General features: G+C 44.3%; 1 protein-coding gene across 13 annotated transcripts in view; it reads left to right on the forward strand.

The window, feature by feature from the left end:
* Nucleotides 1-26170, forward strand: part of DISP3 (dispatched RND transporter family member 3) — a 149412-nt gene that overhangs the window by 32789 nt on the left and 90453 nt on the right. For 12 of the 13 annotated variants that reach the window (XR_012626176.1, XR_012626178.1, XR_012626177.1 and 9 more), the window contains one exon: nt 11352-11459. Coding sequence is in view for 7 of the 13 variants with exons in the window: in XM_074848530.1 (XP_074704631.1) it covers nt 11352-11459 (108 nt within the window). In the remaining 6 variants the exon portion in view is untranslated. Of the gene's footprint in view, nt 1-11351; nt 11460-26170 lie in introns of those variants that run through there. The other variant, XM_074848542.1, reaches the window with a different exon arrangement.

A 26170-nucleotide genomic window follows, 5' to 3' on the forward strand; every position in this document is an offset into this window, starting at 1 on the left:
CCCTGATACTTCTTTTCCCAAAAATTCAAGCAGGTGCGTTTTGCTGGTTTTTTGACGTAATTTGAAGCTGCATGCACAAGCACTCAGAGGAGCCAACACGAACATTACACACTTCTGTGCTCTTCAATTGAAACTGTTCTATCTGACTTACCTGGCCAACAGCAAAGGAAATACTGTTCAGGCCAGTGAGTTTTTATCAAAATTTTATGTCCAGCGCAGATAAACTCAGTGAACAGCTCTGAATAATGACTGCACTTCTGGAAATTCTGTTTTCCATCATGGTAGAATCACAACTTGTGTATATTTATCCTTATACAACTCTGTGAAATGTGACAGTGCCAAGAATTTGCATCTGGTTTATACAAAGGAACCTAAAGAGGTGACTTGATCAAAGTACAAGGAAAAAGATTTCTGATATAGAAGGCTCATTAATCTAGCAGACAGTGGCCACAGTGAGATCCAGTGCCTGGAAGCTGACTAGCTCTAAGTGTGTCTAGTCTGACTCACTTAGGCTGGAAATAAAATTTAAACAATGCAATAATCAGGTATTGGAACAGCTTGCCTAGGATTGTGGTGGATTGTCTGTTAGTAGAAGACTTTGAATCAGGCTGGGTGTCTTTCCAAAAAGTGTATGATATCTTAGGTGATGAGGCTTTACGCAGAAATGAGGTGGTCTGTTTTCTAGCTTGCACCAGGTAAGAGACTGTGTTATGCAGGTTAATGATCCAAATGTTTCCTTTTGGCTATAACAGCTTTTCTCTTGCTTCCACATCACATCTGCCTTCTTATAGCATTATAAAGGGTGTACAGAGAGGCTGTGGATGAAGTCCCACAGCTCATTAAAATCAGTGGTGGGTCAGTCACCAACTTCAAAGGGATCAGGATTTCACTCCTTGTCATTTTATTGGTGACTTTGGTTCCTCCAGCCTTTGTCTATGGCATGATGGTCCCACCAGGAGAGCTGTGCCTTGTAGGTCCTCATACTTGTTCTCTTCTGCTGGCTGGTGCAGGGACTGATCCTTCTCCATGTGAAAACCACTTCTAAACTCACAGCTAGTGAGACTCTTTCAATGCAACTGCTGGGTGTTCCTAACTGGACTCTGGCTGTCCGTTATGGCTGTTTCTCACTGAATGTTAGTATCTGAAGCAGCAGAGAAGCCTGGAGTCAAGATCCAGGGGCAAGGAGAGAGAAGTTGTAATCTAGAATAGACCAGCCAGAGGTGGTTGTTCTAGAGTTTCCCTAACAAAACTGAGCTCTGTCTGCTTTCTTGTCGCTGGGAAGCCAAAGAAACTGCCTTGTCTAAGTCATCTCTACCTGCTTCATGTAAACTGTTTTCCAGGCGCTTTTCTGACCATTTTGTCTTGCTCCCTCAGGGGGATTCCTACATGATTTTCCCAGGGAATTTCCCCCTGGATCTTGTGCCAGACATGCATTCCTCACATGCTAGGAAGTATAGCAGCCTGAAACTGCACATACAAATAGACTCATGAGGCTGTATGTTTGAGGCCTTACTTCCATCATCTCCTGTTGTCAGAAGCCTAATGAGCTGTGTTATTAAATGGCTCTACATTGTTACCTTGTGCTGGCGATGAACATGGCCAGCGGGCAAAGAGGAGCTAAGCTTCCCAATTGTATTGATTTCTCTGGATTGCATTGCTGACAGGGAGTTGATTTGGCACCTTGGTGACTGCCGAGAGCCACATCCCACCTAGGGAAGGCAAATGTGACCCACAGAAGTTCCTACAAATTAGGCAAAGGTGGGAGCTCAGCACAGCATCTGTCTCAGGAGAGAATGTACCTTGTGTATTCTGAATCCAGCCTAAGAATTCCCTAAGGTGGGGGAATTTCTCTGAAGATGCTTCCCTTGCTCTTGTTTCGCCAGGATTTGAGGCTGGGTTATCACTATGATTTCTACTGTGACAGTACATGGAATCCCAAAGGGCAGGTTCCTGCTCTGTTAGATGCTGAGAGACATCGTTGCTTCCCAAGAGAGCTTGTGGTTGAGGCAGGTCAGACACAGTGGACAAGTGGAGAAACAGAAGCATACGCTGACTTGCTTGTCGATTTTGTCTCACTTTGGTTGGCCGGTGAGTGGTTATTCCAGTTCAGTTGTTCCACATTATATTGTTAAACCCCAGTTCATTACTTGCTCATGTGTGAATGCCAGGGCTTGCTGTGAGAGAGTGACTGGGAACCTGAGGCTGGCGATGTGGTCATAGTAACACTCAAGCATGTACCTGTTTATTGCAGTCCTCATGAGAAATAGCCATTGCCCCATGAAAGGGACATACCAGGTCCTGTTCTGAGGGCAGAAGGTATGAGTCAGCACTTGGAAATAGAAAAACAAACTAGGAGAAAGTTTGCCTCATTACTGAGTAGAAAGTTGTTGATAACTCCTCTGCTGGCTCAGAGGGAAGGAGGTAGTGTCCAAGTATTTCTCTCTCCTAAGGGCAGTTTTGATTTAGGAGAAAGGATCAGGAAATAACAGTGGTATGAGACACAGGTAATGCAATTATGGTGATATAAAACTAAAACCAGGCACATCCTGAGTGACAGAACGAGGCTGAACTGTGTCTGGAGTGTGGCAAAGTGGTGCCTAACTTGCCATCTGCCTCCCTTGCCTCGTAGTGGGGTGTGCTGTAGGGAGCTCGAGCACCGGCAAGGAGTGACAGGGCTGTGAAAGAAATAAATGTACCTGTACAGAGTGCTGCCCCTGGGAATGGCTTGCTATTAATAACGGTAATAACATATGCCAGGATGTGGAAGAAGCATCTTTTGTGAAGTGCTGATCACTGCCACTATCCGGGGTAGAAACAAATTGAAAAAAATGGTTTCATTATTTTATAATGCACAGTAATGCCACTTTTGTATTTTTTATTATTTCCTTGTGTTTAAATTTTGTCTGTAGGAGAGCTGTTTATTTTCAGTAGTCCATGCTGCAGATTGGCAGGTAAATCGGGGTGGTATGTGAGGGAGGGTGCTCAGCAGCCCTAGACAGCCGTAACTGGAGTAACCAGAACAGAAAGGTCCCAGAAGCTGGCTGCTCTGGAATCTTATCCACTGAGACATGTCACGGTCAGCTTGTCCTCCCTCTGCCCCAGATCCACTGCAAATGGAACTATTTGGAATGCAGCCCAAATCCCACTGGAGCAATTGGGATGCAGATGGCGAGGAAAGCTGAAGGTGATTTCCTCGTCCCCTTCTGCCATACTAAATAGCGAAGGTGCAAAGAGAAAAACCTTCCCTATACAAAGGGAGAAGGGGCAGGGGAAGAGAGATTCATGGAATTCAGACAGTTCTTGGAGCAAAGTCTGTGCTGAAAGTGAGCTGCTATCAAGATCAAGGGATGTCCGTTCATGGGATTAAAGCGAGTGTGGATGTCGTACAGAGAATGGGCAAGGAGAAAGAGATCACCCTGAGTAGACATCAAAGGTTGTTCTGAAGGAGTTAACGTGGGCAATATCTAAGTACTATAGCTTCAACAGCTTTTCTTTTATTAAGGAAAACATTTTTGTCTTTCTCATAAACTATACTCAGCAAAACCTCCTTATACTGAGTCAGTCATTTTTGCACAGGGAAAGATGGCCGTGAGTGTAGGCTCATTACGGAGAGTTGCAATGTGCTTGCTTGCATTGATTGAACAAGAGTGTTTCCTGCTGTTCCCTGATGCAGTGAGTTTCTCTATAGGTGACTGATCTCCAGTCCCTGAGGATGTTCCCTTCCGGCAGACACTGCAGGATTCAGGCTGGCTTCCAGGGCCCCAGCCTCAGTGCACACTGGGCCAGAACTTGGGAAGGCTGGTCAGAGCTGCAAGGATGCTCGTACAACTCTGCTAGTGCCATAGCTTACAAGAAATATCAGTGCCTGGGCTTAGAGGGGTCACAGTATGATGGGGTTCAATGCCAAAGTCATTTGTACTCGAGTTTCTGTGAATGGGAGGCTTCTGATCAGCCTGGGTATATAGAACAGCCCCCAGATAGAGAGCAGGCAGGGAGGGTACCTGCCACATCAGCACAGCTAGCAGGTGAACAGCCTAATAGTACTAAGGATGTCACAGTGCCCTTTGCTGTGGCACTTTGGCTCTACTACACGTGCATAATGCCCCGAATAGCATATTACGAGTATGAGATGTCAAAGAAAATGCCTAGCAACTTCTTAAGGTTTCAGCTCTCTGCTCTTTCCCCAGGCAGCAACTGAAATGGTTCTGCTTTTTCCTACTGTGTTGGGCACCCACGCAGAACTGAAAGGGTCCCCTTACCTGTGTTATCCATGTGGTCATATGGAAGTACCGGCGAGAGACAAACAAGAGGGAGTTTTTTCCTTTTTGCTGGGGCTGAGACACAAGTCTCTGTGTGTACTCTTCTCTTTTCTCTTTTTTTTAAAATGAGATGCACAATGAAAGGAGGAAAAGCAAATTTAATTATAAAGCCGTGTCTTCCTCCTCTCTCTGTCTTTCCGGAGTGGGAAGTGCAATCAACTCCCCTTTGATGCAAGAATGAATTCAGCAGCATACATTGGTAAATTATTATTTATTTAAAATGAAAGGAAATTACTTTCAGTTCAGTGCCAGTTTCTAGTCCAGTGAGAACAGCAAGGGAAGAAGATAAAGCAGCAACACTTTAGGAGGCAACACCACACACAGGTGTATGTGTATATGCATAGCTGGTAGAGAAGTTGGGGCAACTGCATTGAAGGGTTGCATGCTTCCCCTGAGGTGTATTCCCTTTTGCTAACACACAGCTGTTACAAAAGCACAGAAAGCAGAGTCTTGTTTAACCCTCTAGAGCCCCCTTTACATGCTGAGTTGTACCATTATGACCCTTTAAAATAATCCACTATACTGAATTATAAGACTGCAGTTTGCAGATGAGGAAAGAGAAGCAAAGACAAGTGAAGAAATATGCTCAAGACCAGACTGGATTAGTGAAAGAGCCAGGAACAGAATTCAGTAGCCACTGCCCACCGTAGTAATAGACTGCACATGTCTCATATCTTTAAAACAAGGTGAGAATATTGGATGTGTTCTCTGGAACAGGGGCAGTCTTCTTGGTATATCTTTGCACCTCATGTAGCACAGAGGAGTCTTGGCTCAGTGGCTAATGCTCCTGCTGCTACCACAGTGTCAATAGCAGTACTTCACCAAACCAGAACCGTTCTTGCTTGTCAGAACCTCATATTTCAAAGCAAGCATGGGTCTGAGGGAAGGGTAAGTGTCAATGCTGCATTTCTCTTGACTCATCATTTCATTTTTCTGGTTATGAGCCAGACATCCCCTTGGCCTTGCAGTGCACTGTTAAGAGGGAGGACAAGGCCATCCAGCCTCCAGTACCTCAGTCTCATTCTATTTCTTTGAGCTGTGAGCAGCCTGGGACTTTGTGTAAGGCCTTAATGAGGCCCAAGCAAAGGTTGACTTAAAAAATAAAAAAATCCTTTATGATCTGTGCTGCAGATGGAGCAACAAATGGATAATAAAAGGGCTGGAGACTGGAGGCAAATCCTCCCCTTAGATTAAGAGAAATTAAGTCCTTTGGGGGATGTGTAATGTATGAGGCTTCATTATTCTTCTTGGGAGAAGCAGCGTATGATCCCTTGGTCGGAGAGATAAAAGGATCATAAACTCAAATGGCTCCACATAGTCCGTGTGACTCAGACGGCACCAGAGAATCTGCTGGAGATAAGCTAGATACAACTCGGCCTGCCTTGTGCTGTAAAAGCAGTTCCCATGACACTGGAAATCATATTGTCCCCATACTTTCATGTCTTCTCAGGGCAGGTGGATGCATACTGTCTGCATGGATGTCTTAGCTGGGGAGAGGGTCTTCTGGAGGCAAGTAAAGGACCCCAGAAGAGGCACATATCAGAAATAAACCTGGCTCAGGAAGTCTCTAACGTCTCCTTCACAGTCCCAGGTACTCAACTCTTCTCCTGTGCAGTCTTTCTGGCTGCTCCAGCTCATGCTCACCTCTGCTTTCTTCCCATGAAGGAGGCTCTCCCTGACCCCCACTGCCATCTCTCTTGCGCCTACTGAGTCTTATCCATCTTGTGATGCCCAAATACATTTGTTGCCCCTACTCCCAGCTTCTGAATCCATTTATTCATTTGATTTTATTTTTCTTCCAAATTTTAAGCTGATTTATACTGTTCTGAGAGGTCCCAACACATCCTCCATATTTCCTGGCTTTGGGAGCACATGGTTAACCTGTAATCAGCATGACTCAAAACAACATTGGTGTCTGTCCCTGGAACATAAAGAAATAATGTGCTTTGTTCTGCTGCTCCTTATTCAAAGGTAAATTGCTTTTCTTCCCTCTAAGAACAGGTGCTGACTTCTTTTCTTTACCTGTCTCCCTGGTGTCAAACATGGATTTAGGAGAAATCACGTTCTCTGTTTGGTTTTTTTTAAGGAGTTTGGGGATAGTGGGGATAGAGAGAAGTTGTATTACTGGGGAACTTGACAGATCTCTTATTATTGAGTTGTAGATCAAAAGACAGACAATGTACGCTCTTGTACTCATCATGGCACTGCACAGGGGAGTGTGTGTCCCTGTGCATCTTTTGAGTTTACCTTCTGTATTCCTGCCATACTTGTAGATTCCAGACACAGTTATATCTCTGTGTGTGCCCCCTTCCTTTATGTGTGCTAAGCTGTTCTACATGTATTTTTCTGGACTTGTGTGTATATATGGGCCTTGTGTAAGTATCTTGTGTGTTCCTGTGACTTGGTACATGCCTGTGTCCTTGTCAGTTTGGGGTACATGTATCTGTGTGCCTGCACTTTTTGGAGGAGCAGGTTGGCTCCTGCTGATGAGTCAGCATTAGGTTAGAGTACAAACTCTAGTGCTGTATAGAGAAATGATGCAGCTTGCTTTGTATTTCTTCAAGTACAGGGCATCACCTTTCTCCTGTGTAGTGGAACTGGGGTTGATTCCTTCTGCCGGTGGCAGCTCCCTAACAATAAAATGCCTTTGCCATCAAAACCATCCAGTCATCATACCTAGAAGTGATTAATACCTACTACAAAGCTCCGTAGCTAGCAAATGGGAAAGCAATTTCTGATTGCTGCTGGTATGGCTGACACCAGAAAGCCCTGCTCAGCTGTGTGAGGCATTGTAATCTGTGGCTTTAAAGCAGGACCACCTGAATCACTACAAACACAAAAAATATTTTTCCTGTCTGTCATCTTGTTTTACTTCTGTGGTGCTGAAGTTCTAAGAAATCCTGAGTGGATTTTCCACCCTTGGCTCACTCTCTCTGTCTCCATCTTTTTCATTTGTTTCTCTTTCTCCCTCTGCAAAGATGTCACCATGATGAAGCTCTTGATGGATTCCTGGGTGACTCTCACCCGGTGGTGATGGATTGCTGCTCTCTTTGCTGCACGCTCCAGCTGTCTCTGCAGTTCAGTCTGCTGGATTGACAGAGCCCATAAATCACTCTTAGAAGGCAAGGTGCTCTGAGAGCTCTGGCCCCCTTTGTGATGTGCTGATGTGACATCGCCTCACATACACCACTTGCACATGGACAGTGGCAGATCAGGGTGGATGTGGATCTCAGATCTGACTGCCAGGCTCTCATATGCCCCTCTTTGGGTTTGAGGAGGCTGGGTTAGAAGGGCTGAAAACATGCTGTTTCTCCTACTGCTGTTTCCTTTCTGTGTTTACAGTGCTTTGCAGAACTGAAAAAGGAAGGAGCTATGATCTGAAGAAACTGTAGAGAATTGGGACAGTGGATGATAAGGAGGCTGGGGTGATGCACCATACAGGCAGCTGCAGAGCCTCCTCACAGAAAATGTGGATAGAAGGTAGGGGAAAGGAAGAGTTCAGATGGGGCTGCTATCTTTTGGTTAGTCCTGCCTTGCCTTTTTTAGTGTGGGATAGAAGGAGCTGAAGGGCACAGTGAAGAAAGAGCCTTGGGAGAAAAAACAGGGAATCCCAGCAAGGCAGACAGGTGAAGCTGCACGTTTGACTATCCCAGGATGCAAGAAATGCTTGATCATTGCATGTGTCCAGGAATTTGCCAAAGTTGTCCTTGGGAGCCTCTGCAGCAATAGTACTTCATCCTCTTGATGCACATGCCCCCTTGTGCACCATGGGTATAGCACAGACATTCCTGTAAAGTGTCTGAACATCTTCCTTGCAGATCCTGCAATTATTTAATGGAAATTCCCCAGTTTCTTTACCCCTGGGTCTCATCAGGGTAATGACAGCCTCACAAATCTTCTTTAGCCACCATACCATCTGTAGCTTTGTGAACCTCTAGAGTGGTCCCCAACAGTTGGGGGTCACCATTTTCCACAGGGTGGCAGCAACATGCTTCCATTTTCCATGCTGAGTGATCCCACTTGGGTGCTTCTCTGTCAAGGTTCTGGCTAGGATTAAACCTGAAAACAGAAATGTTTCTAGGAGGGAGAGAAGGAATTTGCATGTATGCCGTGCAGACAGCATATATCCCCAGATGAAGCCTCCTGACAATGTTAAGAGACAGCAGGCAGAGCTATATGCAGGATGTTCCTGCTTGTTTCCAATGCAGCATGAACCTGCCTTCCAGATTAACCCTACTGTTTTGTTCCCTCTCCTCAGAAAGCCCTCAGGGTGTGTGAGAGAGAGATTTTGTTTCTCAGAGGTTGAAACTGTGAAATGACAGATGAAATTTTTATTGTGATGATTTTTATTTTTGTGTCTGGGTTTGAAATGATGGTGAAAATTCTCAACAAAAATACCTCATGAATATTCAATTACAGTGCCAGCAACACTTTGCAGTCATGGATTATTTATATATGAAATAACCAAAGCTTCATAAATAATAAAATAGCAGCAATCTCTGTTGTGTTTTATGTTCCCCATAGCCAGCACGGGGGTGGGAAGCATGTGTCTTTGTAGCATATTTACATGCTATATCAGCCTCTTGCAGGCTGGGAGTGGTGGGGAGGACAGAGGTAGCAGAACAAAGTGTGCAGGTGAAGGCACTGGAGGTGTGGATGTGCACGGCACCATACGTGCACAAGAAAGTGTTTCATTTGCTCCAGTGCTTGTGGTGCATCTGGCTGCAGAGGACTTCTGGTGTAGCATGAGGCATATCTGTTTTCGAGGGCAGAGGTGGGAGTACATGGAGCAGGATTGCAGCAAGAGGAGAAAACTTTCAGCCAGGATGTGTTGCTTGTGGGCAAGAAGATCAAGCACTTGACTGCCTTTGGCTTGATGTAGCTTGACAGCAGCTGTCTGTATGGCCATAAATATATGGAATATCTCCATAATGGACTGCAGTAATAGCAGGGCATTGAGTTGTTTAAGGAAAGGAAGCCCTCACTTCTCAGACTTGGCCCTAATTGATCCATGCTTGGTGGTTTCAGGTCATCCTAAAAGTCCCGTGTTGTCAGAGCTAATGATCTCCTCTTGGGAAAGGCTCAGGTTTGCCTACATGGCTGTAGGTAAAAGACAGGGCAGCAGGCTTTCCCTCTAGCCAGAGCAGCACCCAATTGCAGTCCCTGCTTCTTTAAGTAAACCCGTGTTTTAATTCCCAGGACAAATCTCTCTCACTCCCCATTTCCCAGCTGAACAGCTGACATGTTCTATGCAGCTTGTTATACAAGAAAGAAGCATGATTCTGGGAAATGTCTAATGGAGTTCCTCTCCTCCAGCCTAACCCCACTGTTCAGTCAATAATAAAGCAGAATAAGACTTAATAGCTGCTTTCCTTATCACCAGACAGCAACGTGAGTACCTGATCTTTGCAGACTCCCCTGCTTTCAGGGGAAAGGCTCTTCTGCCCAGATGCCTTTGCTGGGTACTCAGCAATGAGTAATTCTATGGGGATGAACAGAGAGAACTGAGCCCTCCACTGCCCCTGGTCTTCTCTCCTTTCCTGAAGGCTTATGCTGATGTCCCTCTTCCTAACGCTCCCACTGGGAAGCACTAAATGCCAAATCCGTAAAAGTGTAGTTGGTTGCTCTGAGGGATGATTCATCATTCCAGTTTGGTGGCAGCATATTTATCCCCCCACCAGCCCACCCGGCAAGAGAAAAGAGATAAATTGCTGTCATCTCTTTTTATGGAACATATAATCAGGTGGTAACATGGAGAGTCGCCTTGGCTCAAAGTCATTCAGGATGAATTATTCATTCACTTAAAATGTCTTCAGAAGAAAGGGAAATTGTCTCCCTGATACAATATCTCTTCCTGGCATTGCTGCAGTTGGGCATTGCTTGAAGAGTCCTGTTCTGATGCATCAGTATGGACAGTTCCCCACCAGGGTCCCAGGACCTTCTGCAGCTCTCCAATGGCTGACAGCACTTCTGCACTGCTCCCAAGGGAAGAAGACGAATCACCCTGCTCAAGCTTTGGGAACAGGCTCAAATGTTTCTCAGCATCCTCCTGAGGGCTTGTCAAGGGGGCTTTGAGTGCACCTAGGCCTTTCTGGGCTGGATCTTTGCACATGGGAGAATTTTAATTCCTCACTGGGGTCCTCACTGAAGGCTTCTCACTTTCATTCCTCTAGGAAGATTTGTCCCATGAAGGTTGTCCCCTCCACAAAGAAAACCTCCTCACAGTGAGTTCGAGAAGGCCATGGTTCTCAGAGAAAAAAGACTGAGGTGACCTCTTCTGAAAGAGATTCAGAAGCAATCATCTAACCACAACCATACCTCTATCCTGCAGGAGCAGGGAATCCAGCTTTTTAGAGATTGCCTTCTTGCTACTTCCTAGTCTGTATATGAGGACAAGCAATAGTTTCCGATACCTTAAATTCTAATGTCCTTGTTTTGGATTCCTTTGGAACTGACTGAAGCTTTAACTGTTTGGTTTTTTTTTTTTCCTAAATCATCTTATATAGTAAAAGGTTTCCTGAAGAAGGAAAAGTTTATATAATAGTCCTGTAAGAACATCTAGCAGCTTGGAAGCATGTCTGAGGCTGCTGAGTCACTGGAGTGGAATTAGACATCTCCCATGGAACAGGCTTTCTACTGAGGTTTACTTGTCTTGCCAAAAATTTCACCCGAGACTCTTTCTCAGTATTTTTACCCACTGGAAAATGGCCTTTAATTAAACTTTCCTGAAAACTGTCGGTAATTGACAAATATGGACTTTTCATGATTCTGTAGTATTCTCTATCTGGTTATTTGGAATCAGCTTTTTATATTTACCTAAACAGACCCTTTCAGGTTAAAACATGTTTTTGTTTGTCTGTGCATTGAAAAATATTGATCATGATTCTGTGAAAAGCTTTGAAAGCACTGAAAATCAACTCTTCCATTTCCCGTCTCAGCTAACAAGGAAGAAGAAAAATGCTCCTGATGCAGAGAAAAATCCTCTGTATCCATATTCTCCATGTAACCAATTTGATGTTCATCTTTTTCCAGAGGAATAATATTGGGAAGAAGAAGTTGCTGAGAAAGAGAAAGATTCTGTACGCATGTCACTGGAGAAGGATGTGGAAAAGAACCTCCGTGTATTCCAGTGGCTTTCAGGTAGGAGATACAATACATAGCTCATGTGTTTCTGGGTGGTTTGTTTTGTGCTGTGCCACGCAGAAAATATCAGTTGATTCCTTACTGCATCCTAATCTGTCTGTGCAAAAACATTAGAAACATCCTAATAACACCTAGAGCCACCCTTGCCTATCTGCCTTTCAAATCTGCCTCCTTGAGGCTTCTCTTACCGTGTTCATTAATATACACACACAAAATCATGACATAAGAGACTGTCAGAATTCAGAACTATGAGTGTCTGTCCATGCAATAACAATACTGGCAGGATATCTGAAGGGTCCTTGGCATAGTCAACTGACATGTTTAGTTCTGAGCAGTAAACTATTTAAACTTGGATCCATCGGGAAAACTTGGAAAGGTCTCCCATCTTTCTTGATGCTCTCTTTGGTCATTGTCAGAAAGCCATAATTGCTTGCTGTATTTTATGTCACCTGTCAGAACAGTTGCAAGTGGTGTTTGTTAGCACAGAGAGTTTAATGAGGAGTACTTTCTGTTGCATGATCTCAGTGTGCGTGAGGTAAATAAATCCTCTACTGTGAGGGAATGATATGTTTTATTCCTGGTTTATGAGTGGGGAAATTAAGGCAAGAAAAGCTACACAAGATACATGTGAGAAATCTGTGTACAGTCCCCTGACATCATCAATGCTAAAATTATCCTTCCCTCTCCACATTCTGAAGATCAAGAAATCAGTTATTGATGAAAACTCTTTGATTTAATGGCCATTTCTTCTCTATCGCTCTTCTGGGGAGGGAATCTTTTTTATTTGCTTTCCACTCATTTATCCTCACTTTAAATCCAATAACAGAAAAGAATTAAACTAATTTTTGCTAAGATCAAGGCTGTGTATCTGAACTCCACTCTGTCCTACAGAACTAGGGCAGCTCCCCTTTACCATACAGGTAATTCAATTTACAAGGAGTTTGTAAGATAATGGTGAATGAAGCATGAGCTTGTTATGTCCATGAAGGAATTAGTTCTCAAAAGAACACTGCTGAAAGAAGTAGGAAAGGAAAAATGAGCAAAACAAAATGAGAAAGGTTATAAACACATTAAGCTGGGTTTCCCTACTTCAGTGTTTGGAGTTCTCTCTGCTATAAGTTGTATTGATTAAGAAATTTATTGGAGCTACCTGCTGCTATCAATTACTTTCCACTTATTGCTTTCTTTACCTGCTGGGCAGTCAATAGTCTGACAGAACTGAAGCCCCAAGTCTTCTTAACCTAGAGCACTTGAGAGCTGGAAAACAGAGGAAACTAATTTCCGCTACTGCTGTTTCCCACTGGAAAGGGAAATGACCCACATTGCTCATATGGGCAGGCTTTTTCTGGTGTCTGGAATTGGGATGGGAGAATTGGGATGGGAGAAGTCCATGAGCCTGTGGAATATAAGAAATCCTACAAAATGCTGTGGACTTATTTGGCAGGCAGTTCTCAGCACGTAGTCCCATGGTGGAGCTGCCAGTCCTGTCCTGTGCAGTGTGTCTGAAGCTGGATACTGCCTCCAGAGCCTCACACTGCAGAGCAGACAAAGGCATAGTCAGGTAATGAAATAATGATGTGAAAGGGATGGGATGGGATGGAAGATTCTTAGGACAACATAATCCTCTGTTTTTTCCACCCAGTGCTGCAGTGACTCTGGTAAATTAGGGGGAATCTGACCTAACCCTATTCATTTTATGGTAAAAAAGAGGGGAAAACAATAGAGCCACAAGACCATGAATGTCAGCAGTCCTTCTGCTGTTCTGGAGTCTCTTTGTAACTCCCTTTTATACCCTGCAATGATTTCTTTGTAGCCTGTAATTCTTGATAGTTCAGGCTCTCTGACAGTGAAGGAAACGATTGGCTGTTTTTGCTGATTCTTTATATAGATCTCTATATAAAAAAGATAAAAATTAAAGCACGTCTAGCTCTTTTCCGAATTCAGACTTCCAGAATCAGAGCAGCCCACAGGATTTTCTTGGCAATAATCCAATAAAATAAATGGAAATGAACATCCAAGTTGTTGAAAAGGCTTTGAAAATCTCAGCCTAAGTCCTTAAAAGTCCATTTACTTTCTCACTGCTGTGACTTCAGGTCAGCTTGGGCTCTTGACTTCACTAACTGCTTTAAAACTACCTTGAATTTCTCATCTCTTTTATCCTATGGGATTTTTCTTTCCTTGCCTTTCTTCTCTGACCCTTCATAAATCCTTTTTTTTCCCCTTCTTGCACAAAACCAGCCAGACAGAGATGCAGGGCAGGGGCAATGTGAGGGCGTGCCTGGTTCAGAACTATGTCCCTGGCATGCCCTGGAGCCAGATCACCTCAAGGTGTTGTCAGTTCTTGCATGCTAAGCAAAATTGGGCTGGATGACAGATGCTGAAAGAAACCTAGATTTTATAGAAAACAGTGTTGGGAACCTCTTGGCTTTGTCTGCACAAGACCCTTAAATGTGACACAGATTGGTTAGTCCTAATGTTGCCATGTGGTGTGGGGAATCAGTTGAGGAACTGTTTTTCTCAAATGTTGCCCATTTCCAAGGTATTTACTGTGAAATTAGCACTATTTCATCCTCGTTTTTCAGCCCTGGAGATCCTAGGGGAACAAGATGCCACAAGATATTTTGTTGTGTTCAGAAGTCAATTCCAGTCTTTCATAGTTGCAGGGAAAGCTTGAATGTTTGACCCAGGTGTGACCTAAATACTCAGAAGCCAGAAAGCAAAAAAGAGCACTTATTTGTAAAAGTATCCTGTTTCATAAACCAATCTGATGAATTATAAAGTGTCTCACTTAGATTTGAATTCAAGAGACTTAGAGAAGTTCTAAAAAATGCAGGCTGCCAGTACCCCTCTTGCCCATCTGTATCTAGTGATCTTGGGTGCCCAGACACTGATACCATAAAGAGGCAAGGAGAGCTGAGTACTTTCTAGAAATAAATCCCTTGAAGTAATTTTTCAGTAGGATCCTGAATTGTTAGTCATGTTTGAAAAATCAAGCTTTACGCTGACTGTACAAGTGCTAGTGCCAGTGGGATTTTGGAGGATGCCGTGTGGGCTAATACAAACTGAGCTGGAAAATGTAACATCCTTTGTGCCTAAGACTGAAGCAGTGCCCTCGCAGGCATCTGGAGCACGCTGTTAGCAGCGCTTTGCAACTGCGTTCTTGACCTGGAAGACCAGACATCTCAGGGCATTTTTACTTTTAGGGCACTGTTTTTAATTTCTTGTGTTGTGACCATAGTTCAATATGGTGCAAAGGCACTGGCAGCCCATCTGAAGTCTTCCCCTATACTTTCAGCTAGATACATGGGTCTTTACCTTTGTCCTGGTCTTTTGTACCAAGGGCTCTTGTGCTGTTTTCTATTGAAGAGATGACTGCATTTTATTTACATGGACAAAAAGAGACTTTTAAATGTAAAAAGCTGAACATGACTATATATTGCAGAGAGATATTTTTTAGGATGTTAAAAAAAGGCAGTCTTATTCTGGTGTGGCAGGAATTTGTTTTCACTTGTTATGTATGAACTCGTTAATTTGATAGTGTGTATACAAGTGCTATCTTTCTATTTAAAATTGTAACAAATTCACCCCCAGACATCTCACAGTTACTGCTCAGATTCACATCTTTGCATCTTGAAAAGTCATTGTGACATAGGTGATTGAACTCAGATCTGCCTGGTACAAAATTAATCACTCTTCATACGTGAGCTAAAGGAGTTTGCTGAGGTCCTTTATGAGCAAGACACAGGTATGGGCTGTGACTCAGATTAGCATCTCTGATCTGCCCGTCCGAGGGCAGTGAAACACTCGTGCGGAAGAATACACTGGCACATGCCCGTGTCTTCTGCCGGTTCATTTGCCTAGGGTGTATATCTCTCAACTGCCACATTACAATTGTAATGCCTGTAACAGGTACTGAAATGACAATCATGAGCCATATTCCTTTGGCCTTCTCCATATTCTGTTTGGATTCACTCCTCTGCCAATTTAGCTAGGCAGCCAGAAAGTAAATAAATGCTCCCCACCTGGCAGGTGCAGAAAGGTTAGATTTGCATAAAGTGGCCAGTGTAAATTTCTCCTGTTTGTTGTCACCTCTTCTCTCCAACTGGGAATTCCAAGGCAGAGATAAATGTCAGCTGGAAATAGCACTTCGGTGTCAGCAGTTAATCTCTTCCTGCATTTCCCTGTAGCCACTTTGTGCTGCTCTTTACCACATGGATCAGACAATCACCTCTCGTGTGAGCCTCTCATTACTGGGCTCTTCTGTTATTACTTTGCTTACAGTCTTGACTTTCCTTTTATGTTTTCTGTTTGTAAATTAAATTCTTTTCAACTGGTAAGTCACTCTGCTGAAGTGGTTGTGTGAAACAGCCTGTTACCAGTTTCATTCCCTGAATGTTCAGTGTGTCTCTACCCCTCTGTTCCCGAGCCTAGAAGGATTAAGAATCACATAGATTCTCTTTTATGTGTTCATCATATAGCAAGCAGATTATATGAGGCGCTATAAGTCCCCAGGCTAAGAATTCAGTTCTGCAAAGCCCTAAGCTGTTCCTGAGCTCACTGACTGCTGCTTGCTTGCCGATGTTACTGAGAGTCCAAGAGAGTCAATTGGAGTTCTGCATCTTGGGCACTAAAATCTCAGCAGTGCTCCTCTGTAAGTGCCTGTCTCTTGCTCAGGAACTGTTGGCTAATGGGGATGCCACTGCTGAAAAGAAGGAGAATGAGAGCCTCATGAGTGGGTCCAGTTCTTCAGGTCTTTGATTTGGACACTCATTCAAGGGCCTGCTGCTGGTGCACCATGTTACATGTTATGCTATAATGGTTGAAAAGACTTCACTCGATGAGAGCAGGGACTCCCTGCTCCTGCTTCCCCACTTACTCTGCTTTTAACTCTCTCTGGCTATTAGTGCCACTTAGGAGGCAGAGGACTCTTTAATCACCCTTTTCTCCAGTACCATCTCTCTCCGATTTTTTTTTTAGGTTTCCCTTGCTTATTCTGCCTGTTCTGGGTGATCTGCTCCAGCTCTGGTTATTTTTTTTTTCTTCATCTTCTTCTCCTTTCTCTTTTTCTTTCACACATACACAAACACACCTTCAGCCATTAGTCTACAGTAAAGCTCACAGCTCTGTGTTGTAGCTCAACTCAGATCAATCTTTGTCCTTGTGTTTTGAATGGTAACCTCCATTTTGTTTGTACCAAACAAAGAGACATATAAGTGTTCTTTGATTTAGCCTGAATCAGAGACAGCTGCTCTTCTCACTGGTTCCAATGCGATTTAACCTAGCCTGTGACAACGAGGTCCATATTGCCATCTCCCTTCTGCTTTGCCCATGTGCCAGAGTGATCCTGTTTTCCAAGCAGCCACCTGCCCCCTGTTTTTCCAGCTGCCTCCATCTGTTCTCAGTAGAGTCCCCAGTTCCTTAAGAGCTGTTTCCTGGCTGGTCTAAACCAGACTCACCCGTACCCTTGGAATAAATTGTACGATTGCTTTGGCATTTCTCCAAGAACAGTTTGGCCCCTTTATGTTGGACTGTGGTGGAGGATGGTTTTCTGCTCTGTCTCCCCTTCTGTAATGTGTTCAAAATGTGCTGTTTCAGACGGCCTCTCCAATCCTGCTATTGCTGCCTTCAATGAGAGGGAGGAGGTGAAAGAAATAGATCCGTAATTTGGTTCTAAATCACTTCCCCAACAAAGCCAGTGCTGAAGGTCACTTGTAATGAAGCTGTCATATGGGTAGGGCCTCACAATCAGGGAGAAAAAGAGGAAAAGGAAAATGAGGCTGAAGATGAGTTCATGGTAATCTTGAAGCAATTTCATGGAGATGCAGGTGCTTGGATTGGAGTCTGGGAAGCTAACAGGAAGGTCACAAGAGAGAAACTGCTTGTGGGGAGTTTCTCTGTTGTGGTAGGAAAGACTGCATAGTCCTTGAGGGGTGTTTAGCCCTAACTGCATGAAAACTTATTAGCAGAGTCCCATGCTCCAAGATCTTCAGGGGAAGGAAATTATGAGATTAAACCATTGTGACCCTGCCTGCATGCCTCCAAAGTGACTAGGCATAGATTCACATCCTCTCAGAATTGCAGGAGGGTTTGCATGAAGGTTTGCAGCTCTAGTTTGGAAACCCCAAGAGTGGTAGTGTGGAAAAAAGAAGTCCTGATTTGCAGGAAAAGGAGGAAATTGCATTTCTTAATCAAAAGCATTTATAAATTGTTGAAAATACCTTTTTTTTTTGCATTTAAAATTCATGCTTTCAAACCAGAAATTAATCTACAAAAAAAAGTAAGTATGTCTTTTAAAGGTTGACATAAAAAGAGTTGGTTTAAAATGATTGCAAAAATATCCATTAATTGACTCAACTTGAATTTTTTTAGACAGGGAGTTTAGGTTCAGGAAGATTTTTGTGGTATTTGATTTTTCCATCTGGTTTCAGGATGGAAATTATTGTTTGTCAAGATTGGCGTTCTCTGACTTCCATCTCAGGCTAGCACTGTGTCTGGGTGTGGGCTGCCGAGGGCTTTGGTGTGCTGTATGAATCCACTCCCTCTGCTGCAGTTCAGCTCAGACAAAAAGTCTTTTTTGGCACAAAAAACTGTACCCAAAGCTTGGGAGCTCAATTTACCCACCCAACAGCAGACTCAGGACATTGAGAAAAATGCTGTGTGCACAGGCCTGAGACTTACATGTGAATCCTGAGCACTCTCCTTAGCGCTGCTTTTTCCCAGCTCAGTGTCTCTGTTCTCATCTGCTGAAGTCTCATCCTGGATCCCAGTGAAACAAATTGTTCATTGATGCAGCTTTTGATTAAAATTCTTGCCTCTTTTCTAGAATTATTTTCCCTGGAATTTCCCAGAAAAGCACTGCAGCAGAGAGGAGTGGGGGTGAGGGAAGGAAGAACAAGCAAAGTTCCCCCCTGATACACAACCTTGAGAGCTACAGAGATGTTCAAGAGAGTGGGATGGGATGATCTTGCCTTTATGGTGACCCTGTAGGGTGCATCATAATAGCTCTTCATTGAAATCCATGGGAGGGGGTGTGAAATTTAGTGTGAAAATATTTCCTGCTGGTGTCCCTGGATCTAACTCCTTCCCTTCCTCCTTCTCACCCACCATCACATATTTCTTGTGATCTCTGTGGAACTCAGATCCCCAGCCCAAAGAGAGCATTATTTTAACTTGACACTTAGCCCCCAGGACTCAGGGTGATATTTATACTGGCAATGGTGGGGAGAGGAAAAGAAATAGTGCACTTGCTGGGTTTTACGGTGCCTGTCATGTTTATCATCATTGAAGTTCACTGGAAAAAGACTTCAGGAAAGACAAGCAGGAAGTAAATCTCTTTCTTCTCTGGGGAGGCTGTTTGGATTGTGAGAGATTTCCATGGCTAGATTCAGAAGGAACTTTACAAACTGCTAGGCAGGGGAATTTTATATCATAAACCATGGATTTCAGGGGGTATCCTCAACAAATAGTGGTGTATCTCTTGGGTGCAGTGCCTTTTGGGGAGGGCTTTGGGCCACTGATGATGAAAAGTCATCAGTCATCCTTTACAGCAGCGTTTGACAGTTGCTTAACTGTGGTGTAAGAAATTGCATGAGAAACCAGGGGTGTTGAACTAGACTTTTAAGTGTCTTTCAGGACTTCTGGAATGAAGCCTAGAAGGAAAGGTCTTGAGGGTGTTTTGTCATGGGCTTTTGTTGGGGGAAGGTCTCAAGTGTCTGTGCTTTGGACATCACAAAGCCGCCATCCTTGGAGAGCTTATTATCACAACTCCTTGAACAACTGGCCACTCCCAGAGGGCCCACGTGTACAATAAGGTAATGAAGAACTGTTCAGTCTCAGACTAGAGCTCTTCTACATCACACCCCCTGCCTCTTTGTACAGCTCTGGAAGTGGGGCCTTTGTTTGGCTAATGAAGCTGTCTGGAGCTTTGAAAGCCCAAGCATGCTCCTAGTGCTCATTGCCTGGCTGCTACAGCAGAAGCCTCCACCAGTAGCAGCCTTACTTAAATACCTGTTATTTCATAAGAACTAAAAGGATCGATGTAACTGGGAAAGGAAGGTTGGAGATGGAAAGTCATTTCATGGGGAAAACAGTGCAGGTAAATAGACTTGACAAAACTTTTTGATAAGTGACTACACCTTTGACGGGAACATGAGTATAGTGTCTGTACCCTGAGTAGTACCACATATGCATATATAGACACAATGACAGGCACACATGCATGTTTGTTTTTGAACACGTGCCAATGTATATGCAGTATATACAGCTGATATGCAATATCATGAACTTGTGCATGTAAAGAAATATTCTTGGTCATAACACTGCATAATGCTGCCCATGTGTGTGTGAGTTGTGATGTGCACACATGACAGAAGCTTGGAAATGTCAGATAAATAGTTAATAACTCTCATGCTCTGTTCACATTTTCTGCAGTTACAAAATATGCTGTAGCCAAATACGTTGTTTTGTTTGATGGAATTTTCCATCAGCACCCCTCTGTCCTAGTGTTTGGTTTTACTTTAGTTATTTATTTGCATGCCACACCTGTGACAATGCCTTTGTCAACATCCAAAGGAAGCCTATGAATGCGGTGGAAAAATAAACAAGCCACCAAGGTCTAATTTACCCACGTTCAGATAATCAGATCTCCCAAAAGCGTACTTTTGAGTGGCGTCACCTGGTGTTGCCCTGTGGCATAGCAGTGAGAATGGATCTCTTCCAATATTTTTTTAAAAATCTGAAATTTTCCTGCAGAGTTTTTGTACTAGAAAATCGTGTCCTTGGTTGCAGGCTCATCTGTTAGACAATGCACCTTGACGTCATACATCCTGAGCCAAGCTGTGGTCCATCGTTTCCTGCTAGAACACATAATTGGGCTGGGGAGCAAAGAGCCATTGTGGGATACAAAACCAACTCTCCATGGGACTCTTTACAAAGATTTTTCACAGCGGGAGCTGGCCACATTCCCCTGAGCTGCACAGATGCTTGAAAAGGAGGCTTGAATTTCCATGGCAACAGGCTGCATTCTGCTGACTCTGGTAGTCTGTCACTCTCCGGATATGTCTGTCACCCCTGGTGCTCTGAGTTTCAAGGCCAACAATGTGTGATGGACAAAGATTGAAGTGGGGTTGTGCAAGGGGTCAGACATCCTGGTCAAGGGAATGTACTGCAAACACACCGAGGGAGAGGCACTGTGAAGTTAAGATGATACAGGCAAATCCTCTGGTCCGGCTCAGACATCAGTTACAATAGGATCTTACTAGTTGAGCCATTGTCTGGTTACTAGGAAGCTCAAAGGCATCATGTCACAATATAATTGTGTCCTTGTCTGGCTCCTTTCATCTGAAGAGTTCAGGTTTTTTATATATGTCAGATCACTAAGTCTCACAGTGTTTCTGTGAGGCAGTCACAGTGGGGAAACTGAGGCAGCCCTAGGAAGTAGCTAGATGTACAGAAAATGCTAGTGCCAGAGCTAGGAGCAGGATCAAGAAGTTCTCATTTCCTCTGTTTTCCCACCTCACTGTGAGGAGTTATCACCTCTCATGGAACTTGTGAAGTAGGAGGATATTCCTGGTTATTTCTTGAATCGCTTCTAAGAAGAAATAACATTTAACATGCACATACTCAAAATAGTATGTAAAAATGTTATAGTGAAATAGAGGACAGTGGCTATGGACAAATCTGAGGGAAGGGAATTGTATGCTAAGAGGTAAGGGTGGGATGGTGGTGTGCTTTAACCCCAGCCAGCAACTAAGTACCATGCAGCTGCTTGTTTGAGTAAAACTCATGGGTTGAGATAAGAACAGTTTAATAATTGAAATAAAAAATATAATAGTAATAATAATAGTAACAAAGAGGAAGGTAACAAGAAGAGAGTGAAATAAAACACAAGAAAGACAAGTGAGGCACAGTGCAATTGCTCACCCCCTGCTGACTGATGCTCAGCCAGTCCCTGAGCAGCGATCCACCCCTCCTGGCCAACTCCCCCCCAGTTTATATACTAGGCATGACATCATATGGTATAGAATATTCCTTTGTCCAGTTTGGGTCAGCAGTCCTGGCTGTGACCCCTCCCAGCTTCTTGTACCCCTCCAGCTTTCTCGCTGGGAGGTCATGAGAAGCTGAAAAATCCTTGACTTTAGTATAAGCACTACTTAGCAACAACTGAAAACATCAGTGTGTTATCAACATTATTCTCTAAATCCAAAACACAGCACTATACCAGCTACTAGGAAGAAAATTAACTCTATCCTAGCTAAAACCAGGACAGATGGGCTGAGGAGTTTTCTATTTCTGGGTGGGATTGAAGCAGAGAAGGGCAAGGTACATTAATGGTGGTGTGAGGCTGAGTGCAAACTCAGAGGAATAGGAAAGGCCTTGTCTGTCTTGAGTTTATCCTGAGTTCAGTGCAAGCTCAAGAGCTGGCACAAATTTTGTTTCCCATGACCCATGTATTTCCCATGAGTTGCAGGAAAAATATGGGTTACAGTTTACAAGAGTGTTTACCGAAAGGGCTGTGCGTTACTGGAGCCAGAACATTGGGCCTGGGGGAGAGGGCAGAGAGGATCATAAAGGAGATTGCTGTGATGATCTCTGAGATCTTTGCCAAGCTGCCTGGAAATGTCTTCTTTTAGACATGTGTATGAGGATCCTCGATTTCTGTTGTCACAGGAAGCCACTCCAGCACAGAGGCACTACACCTGGCAAGCTGGGCTGAAAGGAGGAGCTGAGGGAGGGGGATGATGTGGTGTCCTCTCCCATCATGTGGGAACGTATTGGTGTGGCTGTGCTGCAAAATGGAGAGGGCTGGCAAGCAGAGCACTAGCCTCAACTAGCTACACTAAGGGAAAAAAACATATCTTGGCCCCCTGTGGACACCACTCATACTGTGAAAGAGATATCCAATGAATACATCACTTCCGTGTGCAAATGGGAGAGGAGTGGGATGGAAAGAGCTGTGTCCCCTTTGAGAACTGGGTTATCCTTAGGGAACTGGCATGCAGGGGAGGCTGAGCATCTGTGGGGTGGCAGGCAGCATTTGCCTCCACTGAGCAAGTGTGTTTATCTCTAAAGCTCTCAGCAATGTTTATGGCTGAGGAAGGGTGTAAATCTCATTGAATTCAAGTCCTTGGTGGATAATTATTCCCTCCTTCCGCCCCAACTCCCCATGCCCTCCTGCCCCGGATATGAGACACTGTTCACAGACTATAAATGGATGCAGTGCTATGCTTAATGTGGAGAGACACCTTCTGATCAGGTGAGGCACAGAGTGGGAGGTGAGGCACAGGGTGGGAGGCAGCTCGCCAATTCCTGCTTCTTCTCACATGTACTCAGTCCCTGAGCCTCCTATCGCGCTCATCTGTGGGAAGCTTATTTCTTCCATTTCCCCTTAAAATGACTTGTAGCCTATAAAGCCTGGAGCAGGGCAGCTGCGTGCTCAGAATCCTAAGGTGCTGTCCCTAAAGGAGAAGGTGGCGGGGTGCAGGGAGGGAAGCCGTGCCACTCTAATTCCACATCAGGACTCTAGTTTGGCTCTTGCGGCTTATGAGGCTATGAAAGCCTCTCACTTAATTACAGCCATAGCAATCAATCTTTCTTCCTGTTCATTATGCTTCCAGCCAGGGTTAGCAGTATTTTTATTCTTGAAGCCTCAAGAGAATTTTCAGCTCATAAGGAATCACAGCAAACCATAGTGACTGGTACGGGTTGTGGCTGTAGGACTGTATTCCTGCCCCATGACTGGAGGAAAAGTGCAGGGCAGTAAAGCTCGGGACATCTGGCACTGCGAGATTTGATTCTGTTTTGCACGATGAAGGTCCATTGAATGGGCCCTGTGCCTAGAGAGGCATACAGGGCTTTGCATTAACTGGACATGACCAGCTGAGTTGCTAGAGCCCTTGCACAGTGGCAGTTAGTTGTTCCAAGGCATTATGACTGGGCTGGTGTAACATATCAAGTCATTACGGCATTATCTCTTCATTACACGCAAAGTGCTGTTGGAGCTCAGGGAGAAGAACAGGGACAAAGATGGAGAGGAGGGAAGCGGCTCATTAGCTGCCCAGAGGAATCAAGGTGAACATCTCTTTTTCTCAGGCAGAGGCTCTGTCATCACCTGCAAAGGACAAGTCTATTAGAAATGAGGGCTTGGCTCAAGGACAGCTGAGTGTATCAGTGTGTACATGTGCTAATACACAAGGAGAGCATGTCACCTACATACACCCCTACCCCTGCACCAACTAACGCACGTACAGTGCACATCTTGGATACTCCCATAATGCAAGAACAAGCATCTTCCATCACTGTCTACTCAAACTTAGAAACACATGTACCAAAGCATGCTCTTGCATCTACAAACATGTTCATCTGTTTTATAGGGACTGCTTACAACCATGGCCAGCACATCTAACAATCTCACAAGTACTTACCCTCCTACCAGAGAGCATGCACAGCAACTGCACCAAGCCTGCTCCTTATGGACAGGGAGTTGTGTCTCCCCCATATTCATTCCTCTGTGCTCACACTGTGCACACCAGTGCATTCTGTTCTTTCAGCTGTGAAATCTGCTCGTACACAGATGCATTCACCACCACAAGTATGTTCTTGCTTTTCCCTTCCTTCCAATTTTCCTTTATCCTGCTTTCCATGAGTTCTGCTGGCATGCACTGGTGCTCCCGCGGGTTTCCCCACAATCTGCCCTGTCAGAACCAGCAGGAGCTCTTGCAGCAAATGTGAGGACTGGCAGAATGAGCTGGCACCATGGCTGGGTGAGCTTTCTGGTGTAAGGCACCCTGTCATGGGAGCCAGGAAGCACTGCAGTTTGCATGTTATTCTGGATGAAGCATGGGAAACAAACTCCCGGTGGTCTCTTAGCTCACCCACCAGCTGCTGGACTTTGTCTGCAGTGACTTTGCAGCACTGCTTATCCCTGCTGCTGTCCCTCTTCAGACATGGATCAGGAGGCCATTAACTTGTTTACTCCATGCTAGCCCCAGCCTCACAGACTTCTTGCTGGACAATATATCAACAGAAAGCATTTGGCAAGATTTATGGGGCTGTTGCTGCCAACTGTGGACTGTGGAAAGTAAAAAATGTCCTTTCTGAGGCAATAAAATATAAAACGGGACCCAATTTCTCTCCAGGGTAGGAATCATTATGTTTGACAATGCTGTAAAACACATGGTGCTACAGCACGGGTGTGAGAGCCAGAGTAAACGCTGCCTTCGGAAACCTCATTCATTGCAAAGCTGGGATGTGTGATTCATTGCAAAACAAGACAGGAAGGGTCTCGGGTGGAGATAGTCTCCCTTCAGTTTTTCTCTTCTCTGAAACAACCGGAAATCCCTCTACAAGCTTTGCACAGCTTTTCAGAAACTGATTTTAAATTCATTCCGTTAAATGGGAGCGAGTACTCTGGGTATATACAGCAAGACTGGTTTGCTCCTTTATTAAATCAGTTTACCCTAATTGGCTCACAGAATGATTAAACTGATGAAGTTATATGAAGGAGTTTTCACTAGTTACACTGTACCAATTAGAAATCAGGCCTGATAGACCTGAATCCTCTTTGTGCCAGAGATCCTGGGCTTTGTACAAAGGCTTTGTACAAAGACTTTGTCTAGGGGAGAAAATGAGTAACAGCTCTCAGCTGATTAATTTCCACTTGTGCTTCTGCCTGTTTATCCTTCATTTTGTCTATACAGATTATTGTGCCGGTCTGTATATACTGTGCATCTCTGGCAATGTTACTGGAGTGAAATGCTAGCTACAACATTTTGATTTAAGTTACACTATGCTAGGGAAGACCTATATTTCTAAAATCTATCTGAGGCAAGGGAAAGAGGAGGTGTAATGTCAGGCAGGAATAGAAAATGAAGAAGAGATGAGAAAGATGTAGCTGTAGGGCTCAGTTGTTCCCCTGAGTGTGGATGGGAAAGAGATGTTCATGCCAGAAATATAGTGCAAACTGTATTGTCTCATCCCCTATGCGCTGTGCTCTGCAGAGCATGTGTGCTCAGCAAAGTTGTGTCAGCCTGGTGGGAGAAGCATCTTCTCTGGGTCCTTTTAACTTCATGTCAACATTTCCAATTCTTAATAAAATCAGATTGCCTCAGGACTGAAAACTTATGATGTTCAGTTCTAGGAGGGCAATAATGAAAAGAAAGCCCTTTGAAAGGAAGAAAAAATGTACTGAGCAAGTCTGAGATTTCTGTCCTTTTCTCTAGGCTGACTTCTGGAAATACACCCTGTTCTTGCTTTGTGAGCACTAACCACTGGCCCCGCGGTAGTAGTGGTGTCCCAACAGTCTCGTGTTTGGCTGAGATTGATGCTGGATGTCCCTTTGTAGACAGACAATTATGTTATAAAGGGGGCTGGAGAAAATGTAAGGTGGACCTGTCCTTCATTCTTACGTATCTCAGGAAATTCAGTGTAAAAACAAGAGGCAGTGAGATCACCTTAAGCCAAGACAGCAGGGGTTTTTGGCTTACCAAGAGCATACCTTGTACTGGCAGGAGACAAAGTTCTCCAATAAGTGGTTACTTTGACTGCGTTTGTGGATGCAGGCGCTTACCTGAGTTGGGGCACTGTAGTCACTGACAGCTCCCAGTAGCACAGTAATAAAATTGTGAACAAATGCTGTTCTGGATTAATAGCTTTGGTTACCACTACTAGCAGGCCAAGATTCCTTTGATCCGCGGCAGGGCACATTATTG

This window comes from Strix aluco, chromosome 22, assembly GCF_031877795.1.
Source record: "Strix aluco isolate bStrAlu1 chromosome 22, bStrAlu1.hap1, whole genome shotgun sequence".
Classification (NCBI taxonomy): domain Eukaryota; kingdom Metazoa; phylum Chordata; class Aves; order Strigiformes; family Strigidae; genus Strix; species Strix aluco.